Here is an 8420-nt window from a genome sequence, read left to right on the forward strand (position 1 = left end):
GGTATATGGAAGAATAACATAATTTGGGCAATCTATGTCACACTACAAAAACATTATAAAAGGAGATCATTTTTAATTAACACTAAAAATGTATAGTTGTAAGAAATAGCAAGCAGTAATGATTAATATGGATGATGTTGAATAGGTGTCAAGATCTATCATAATTACTTTTAAAGGTTTCATCACTGAAATAAGCCTAAAATAGTTATTTCTGCTTTACTTTCTCTTTCTGAGTGAAAACTGAATGTATTAATAAATTTAAATGAATTTAAAAACAAAAAAAACATTTTTGATGAGATCATCCTTCATAGTCTTTGTACCATTTTTTTTTTTTTTTTTTTTTTTTTTTTAATAGAATCTTAATTATGTAATATTTGTTGAATAAATTAATTTTGTTTTATTTTTGCTAGCTCCTGTCTCTGAGTCCGTCGGATACCAGCAGTGCAAGTCGACAGCAGACCTGTACACTAATGTCAGCTGCAGGGTGTCTCCAGATAGCTAGACAGACCAATGAAGAAGTCCACAAGGTTTACATTATTAACCGTGTTGTAGAAAAAAAGTTTAATTTTGTTTTGTTTCTGACCACTTATAAAATTTAGATGTTCACAACACGAAATGTTTTTTTTGCTACAAATTGTTAACTGCTGTTACAAGCATGTAAAAATTCTGTTTAAGGTGCATATTTTGAGCAGTAAAGCCAAATTTGAGATCCGAAAACCAAAGATGTATAATTTATGAGGTTATCATATTAAAAATACTTTCAGAAAGAAGCTTTTGAAGAAGTTCTCCATCACATTCAAAATTACAGGTCTCTTGTTCATAGTGGAGAGAGCAGAATTTGGACAGGTACACGGACATTTAAAATCAATTATCCTTCAGATATTGCTATAGAGTGCCTTTTTATTCTGTACCTTTGGGTAATTTCTTGTTTTGTGTTTTTCTTCATCCAACTACTTTCTGCTTTCTTCTTGGTGGCGCAGTGGTTAAGCCATTGAATTACAGGCTGGTAGGTACAGGGTTTGCAGCCCGGCACTGGCTCCAACCCAGAGCGAGTTCTTAAGGGCTCAGTGGGTAGATGTAAGGCCACTACACCCTCTTCTCTCTCACTAACCACTAACCAACTAACAACTAACCCACTGTCCTGAACAGATAGCTGAGGTGTGTGCCCAGGACAGCATGTTTGAACCTTAATTGGATATAAGCACGAAAATAAGTTGAAATGAATGAATCTAAGAATAATTCAAAGACTTTATGGGTTGTCAAATACAGATGAAAACCCCCACAAGAAATTACATGAAGAAGCAGAATAAAAATATTGTGTTATCTTTTGTATCCAGAATATCTTGGTCAATTTAGTTTTGTGTATGATGATTTTCTATCACTTACAACTATTTAATTTTTATCAATGCAAAGACTGGTCCAATGTAAAATATTTCTGCAAATAATGAAAGTGTTTTGGAGGATTTTATGAGGGGTGTATATTGGAGAAACTCCCTAACTCAACCCCATGAAACATGGAATGGTCATACAAATTTCATAATTATTTGTTTTAAATCTTATTTTCAGTAAATCAAAAACCAGACACATCGGATATATTGTTACTACTGTATGAGTTTGAGGCTTGCGTTAAACTGAATGACTCCTGTGCCGAGAATATTCTTGAAAAAGCCTTGACAATGCCTCAACCAGAACCAAAAATGTTTGAATCTCTAGCAGGTATATATAGCAGTATTTGCCCGTCTCATTTTGTTCAAATTTTGATGGGGGAAATGTTCATTTAAAACTCCATATTAAGAACCAGAAGTAGAAACTGTAAGACATTTGCGACTAATAAAATATTTTAATGACAAAAATTACATAATAAATATAGTTTCTTGTTTAAAATATCTGAAATTGAGGAAATAATGTGAAATTTGACCTATTACGAACACTAATGCAATCAGAAACACATTTAATATACAGCCACTGATATTTTTATGCAGATTTTTTTTTAATTAAATTTAATATGCAACTGTAGTCATAAATATGTTTGTTAGTCTGGAACATGTCCTCAATAAATCAACTCAGGACAGTCCATTTAACATAGGACCTAGTACATTTTTTGTTTAACTTTTGTTTTAAGCTTTGGCTATTGAACCTCCAGCAGACAACAAAAGTCTATGTGTGCGTGCCCTGAAAGTTGCTATAAGGACTCACCTTCAGAAAGAAACCCCAGATTTTCAGAGATGCAGGTACGCAATAGATCTATTTATCGTCATTCACCATTCATCGTAAGCAGCAAAAAACCAAGTTCTTAAGACAGTAACTAGATATATTATTTATCCTGCAATCCACGTAAAATGAAAAATTAATCAAATGAACCGTTTTATTTCACAACTTTACCGTTTTTTGAAGTATTATGTTTACAGCTGTTGAATGCCTTGTCTCCTATATTTATACACCAAAACAAAATGGTTCTACCCTGATCAAATTCCTAGTGGGGGGACACTAATTTTTATAAACAAATGAAACACTATACAAATTAAACCCTGAGTTAAGTGAGATTCTCAGCGGGGCAACTGCCCCCCGGAGGGTATGGCCCTGGATCAGTGACAAAAAAATATAACAATTTATCTATAATCTAGTCATCACATCTTGACAATAAATATAGTGATTGCAGGATAAATGGGAACCAAGAATTCAAAATACCATGTTGGACATTTAATAGCTGCCGATTACAGAATGTGTCGAGATTTCATTAATAAATATTCCTTTTTTTAAAAATGAAAATGGTTCAAGATTTTTTGATACTTTCATTTTGTTTCGATGATTCTCCCAAATCTGATTGAAAGTTATTTGTATATTTTCAGCAAAGATATACACAGTCTTATCCAGTTGTCCCTGTCAGGAGTTGGGAACAGAGAATTTCTTAACAAGGAGGAGACATTAAGTTATTTCAAGGAAACTGTTGAAATCATTGCCAATAAAGCAATGGTAAATACTTCATAGTTGCAGGGATATTTTTCCAGCTGGGAAAATTGGTAAAAATATGTATCCTCAAAATTGTACCTTTTCTTTAGAAAGGTTAACTGTTTCCCTCCCATTCTTGACCATAGTCAAGACGTACAAAACTAACGTAAAAAAACATTCTCGGCTGTAGTCAGGACGCGATCAGTCTTCCTAAACACAGCTGTCAAAATTAATGGGAGTTATCTATCTTGATTCTGTGAATGCTGGTATTAATATTTAAGTTGTTATCGCAATATAAAAAAACCCCACCCCAAAAACGGTCTCAATTTGTGTACACGTTATTGATTATGTAAGGCACACGTGGGTTCGATTTCGAGATATTTGTAAAATATTCCCTTTAAAAATGTACTGGACATTATTTAATGAATGTTAAAGATTTTTTAAAGATATATTTGCCGAAAATAACTGACGATACAGACTTTCAAGAAGATGACAAATGAAAGTGAAAATAAACTTTGTGAAAGTGACATAAACATTGACATCAAGGATCGTGTTTGTAGGTTTTTAAAATAAATATTTGAAAAATATTAATTAAGTTCTTCTGTAAATTTTATTTAGTTAATTTGAACTACTAAGATATCCCCAAATATATTACATACTTCAAGAGAGTGTTACATTAGTTGTTTCTTGCAATTTGATGTTTAAAACTGTATGTTCAAAATGACACATTTCTTGTTAGAAACTTGAGTCAGTGATGACATTTCTCGCTTGTAAAGCTGGATGCATAAGAGTTAAGCAGTATAATAATTTAAACATTTCAAAAACACAGTGACAGACAAAAGTGAAATGCTTTCCTTTTTTATTTATTAGTATGCCCCTTAAGACACACATACGCTCCCATTTTGTAGGTGAGCAGGCTGGGTTTTGCCCAAATTAAACGAAAATGCCCAAATCTGGATAACATTTTTTCATGTTAGCATTAAAACCAAACAGCTATAATAGGTTTGCAAATGAATCACTACACATTTTTACATGGATTACAACTAATTTTGAGGGTAAAATGATGGAAATACATACCATAGTAAAGAGGTCTCAAATTAGCACAATTTGCCCGAATATCTCATTTGGTTTTTTTCTCCTAAATTTGAAGAGTTGCTGCACCCATTTCCCCCATTCCCTCCCCCCCCCCACAACCTGTCTCATTTGCTTAGGTATACACCTCCTGATCGAAGATTTGTAACTTCATTGTAAAACATGAAATGACTTTGCTTTCCTTTTGGGCTGTTTGGATACAATTAGATTTTGTACCTTCAAAAGAATTCCTAATGAAAACACTTGTAATGTTTGGTGACAGAAAGTAGTATTAAATACCAGTTGATTGAACTTTTTTCTCTTTTTTTTTTACAGCTGTTACACTTATTTATATTTTTTTATCACCAAGTCTTGTAAATTGAGTATTTCTCATTGCATTAAAACATGTCAGTACATGTATAAGTAATTATATCATTATTCCAACTTTTCAGGATCAATACCCGGAAATGTATTTTTTTTTACTGCTGATCCACTTCTTTATTTTTTGTATCACTTGTAAATTCAATATGATTTATTGCATCAACAAATTTCAAAACATGTAATATTATTACAATCTTTCAGGGTCAGTTCCCAGAAATTGAAATTTTGTGGTTAATGACAAAAGCTTGGAATTGTGGTATACAGTTTTACAGGTAAATAAACATTCTTTATCGTTTCCTTTAATATTACCTTTTAGAAGTTCTGTTACATTACATTTGAAACTCCAAGAAAGTCAAGTCATCTTAATATTTGTTGGATCCATCCACACATACAAAACACAGAACATAGGCCATTGTTAGGGTGTTATATTAATACAAAGGAAAGATCTCCTTTATTAAATATGAACTAAGGTTGACAACATTCCATACCATCGTTTTGGCTTCATACACAATAAATATAACATAATGTCATTGTCAACAATAATGTTTTATACTATATTTAACTTTAATATTTTGTGTACAATTATGAAAATTACAAACATACAGACAAAACTGTTTTGACAGGGTGAAAGTTAGTGGACCAGGGTTTTTTTTGTTTTGTGGCAAAACATAGTAATAATATACCTATTTTTGAGTTTAAATGATGCCAGTATTTGAATGAAATCACTTTGTATCCCTCTACAATTATAACAATAAACTGGGTGCATGACACTTTCGTTTTCAGAATGCTGGAAAACATTCAACGAAAAATTGCTATAAGTGAAAATATTTTTGGAAGATTACTAAAAGTTAGTTTGTTTTGTTTAATGACACCAATGAAAATTACTAATCCATTAAACTGTGTTTGAAGAAACAAAACAAAAAATGCCATTTGTACCATTTACGAAATATGGATTTGAAGTGAAATTAGTTCAAATATCTTGTATTTATTTTCTATGCTGCCTAAATGATGGTGCAGAAACTGTCTGTCATCAACCTTAAAACTGTGCAGCCAAGGCTCAGTTAAATACGAAGTTGGGCAAGATGTTAATTATTGCAGGACACAATCACAACGGCTACAAAAAAACAAAAATCTTTTTAATGACACCGCAGCATGGAAAATTAAACTGGTATGGGGTGACAAACAAAAGTAAACATATATTTGATAAATTGCATGAGCATAAATGTTGGTTACAAATTAGTAAATATGTAAATTATTACAATCTTGCTTCAGTTCTGCGAACTATGATGAAGCTGAAAAATGGTGTGGATTGAGCATGAGTATGCTGAAATATCTGCCAACAATGAGGAGTAATTATGAAGAACAGGTAGGAAGAAGGAAATATTTTATTTAACGACGCACCGAACACATTTTATTTACGGTTATATGGCGTCAGGAACAGGTAGGAGAAAACGTTTCAGTATTTGTGCATCAGGAGTGGGAATTCTCCTCGGATCAGCTGTTTTCCTCTCATGGAACATTGCATTTCCTCGCATTTTAATCGTCCTTTTCTCCAAAATGTGTCAGATGGTACAGATTTTAACCTAGGATTTCAAGAATTTCCCAGATCCCTCTAGATTTCCTCTTTTACAGTTCACCAATTCCCATCCCTGTTGCATGAATTAACCTCCAACTGTCTTGTCTGTGGAGTACATTATCATTGAAATACAGGGTGTTCAGTTGGAAAATAGTCAAACAGCAATTCAACAAATCATCATTAAATGCCGAGTGTCCAAAATAACAAATTCAATCTAGATGTAACTCGTGCCATGCATGGGAAAGTTTAGATGGGGTATGGGGGCCTTACAGTGGGTTTTCATCCAAAAATATGACCGCCGTATAGATAGCCAGCACTCATATGCCGAAGTAACAAAGATGGCAGCCTCCACAATGGTTGTATTTATGGAATTCATCTTTGTATGTAATATTTAGAACAATGTGAGCATGGTAGTCGACTGGACCAGAGTGCAAAAAGATCCTTGCAGAATGTGGCATTGGGTAAGTACAAAGGCGGCTTCTAACAGTACAAATCAAAAGACAAGCCGTTAGCATGAGGTATGAGCTACAATTTGGCAAAATAAGTCAAAATTACTAAAATGGCTCCATTCCTTTTCGTTGAAATCGTTCCAAATTATGCGCTATATTACCTCAGGATAACTAAGCAATCTTTTATATTTCGGACTTAATCCTACAAGACACTCAAAATCCAGTAGCACCACAAATGTCCAAGCCTGCTACCGACCCTGGTCGGGCTGCTGGTGTTCTCTTGCACTTTCCAGCACAGGCCGTCCCTCCTCCTACACACCCCAAACCATTTCCTGTCCTGGATGAAGAAGCCGTCATGGGTCGACACTTGCGCCCATGACAGGTGTGAGCTACAAGTAACAACAGCTTGCTCTGAATATGTACATTAACCCTAGGACCTGACCTGTTAGCAACATTAAAAACTAAAAACATTCAAGTTTTGCATATACTATAGATGCTAGCCTTCTTTTAACACTTTAAAAACATTTTTTTTTTTATAGATGAATTCAGTATACAGTCAGGTGTTATCTGGAATTGATAAATCCAAAGGTCAAAGGTCCTTGGAAGAATAGAAGAAAAAAGAACAATTATACACCACCTGAACATACTGAGATTGGGTACTAATCTTCCACACCTATCTTGATGGATCATGTTTTAGTTTTAGACAGTTGTTATCACATTCTTTGAATCAAAAATAAACTTAATTTATTATTCTTTTATTATTCTGTGGTGTATTTTTAGTTTTGAGGATGACTTGATTTCACATGGTTATTTTATATAAGAATTGTTTGTAATTTTTTGTGAATTTATTGATGTATAACAGTCACAAATTGTATAAAATTGCTTTGCTACGCTACATGATTTTATACTAAATTTGTGACTCATACATCAATAAATTTGCAAAAAATAAACAAACAATTTTTATAATTACAAACAGCACAACTTATTTAGTTAAAACTACATATGTACATGTATAATTCATAAATTACATGTATAATTCATAAATCAGTTTCTAACGTTCTTCCCATGATCTGCTTTACGTAATGATATCCCATCTGACGTCATTTTCTGAGGTGTTTAGTTTAAAATCCTTCACTACGCTACATAATTTTATGCAGTTTGTGACAGTTGTACATCGATAAATTCATTTAAAAAATGACAAACAGATTTTAGATAATTACAAAGACAGGAGCTTGTGCAAAGGGTGAGTTATTTTGTCTTTTTTCAATACTTTTCCATGAAGCATGCTTTAACCACTCATAAATTTCGCTAGCCACAGTTTAGCCCCACACCTTCTTCTAAAATGTATGCATAAGCACGTGGAACATCCAATCAGAATTGAGAAAATCGTTTAAAAGCAGAAAGTTTGTAATTATAATGAAATGGATTTAATGTTTTATGTAAAACTGTATTAATACATTTGTAATTTTTAGGATGCTTAAGACTAGATAAATAACAGACACAGAATTAATAATGAGGTCCTTTATATTCTAATAAATGTAGGTTCTTTTATTTTAAAAAAAAATCTTGCAATACCCCAAAAAATATCTGAACAACAATATTCAAAAATATCACAGACAAAAAGTCATCAACCTATTTCCCCACTTACACCATCCAATTACAACATGAAAGTCAAAGTATATCTTATTTTCCACCACATGATTATAATGAAATGTTTCCCTAAACAAGGCTATCAAAAGTACTCAAGAAGAATCCACTAAGTGGGTTTATGACCTGCATTTTGGTAGACTAAAAACACCGATCATATATAGCAATACCAAAACATTCAACTCGCCTTTCAGATTGAATAATAGTTTTTAATATACATGTAATATGAAATGAAAAGTAGTTTTTATGATAGTGAAGAAATGGTGCATTAGGTGATGGGAGAAAAGCAATCTTCCATTATGCATTGACATTAATACACAACTATTCCATCCAATTAACAATCACAC

General features: G+C 32.7%; 1 protein-coding gene across 1 annotated transcript in view; it reads left to right on the plus strand.

Moving 5' to 3' along the window:
- Window positions 1–7178, plus strand: part of LOC121370503 (testis-expressed protein 11-like) — a 36942-nt gene extending 29764 nt beyond the window's left edge. Inside the window, exons 23-30 of the mRNA XM_041495781.1 lie at window positions 411–527; window positions 765–846; window positions 1567–1716; window positions 2123–2231; window positions 2850–2973; window positions 4603–4673; window positions 5674–5767; window positions 6966–7178. Coding sequence (XP_041351715.1) covers window positions 411–527; window positions 765–846; window positions 1567–1716; window positions 2123–2231; window positions 2850–2973; window positions 4603–4673; window positions 5674–5767; window positions 6966–7037 — 819 coding nt within the window. The 3' untranslated portion in view covers window positions 7038–7178. The remainder of the gene's footprint in view (window positions 1–410; window positions 528–764; window positions 847–1566; window positions 1717–2122; window positions 2232–2849; window positions 2974–4602; window positions 4674–5673; window positions 5768–6965) is intronic.
- The last annotated feature ends 1242 nt before the right edge of the window (window positions 7179–8420 follow it).

This window comes from Gigantopelta aegis, chromosome 4 (genome assembly GCF_016097555.1).
Source record: "Gigantopelta aegis isolate Gae_Host chromosome 4, Gae_host_genome, whole genome shotgun sequence".
NCBI classification, from domain to species: Eukaryota; Metazoa; Mollusca; class Gastropoda; order Neomphalida; family Peltospiridae; genus Gigantopelta; species Gigantopelta aegis.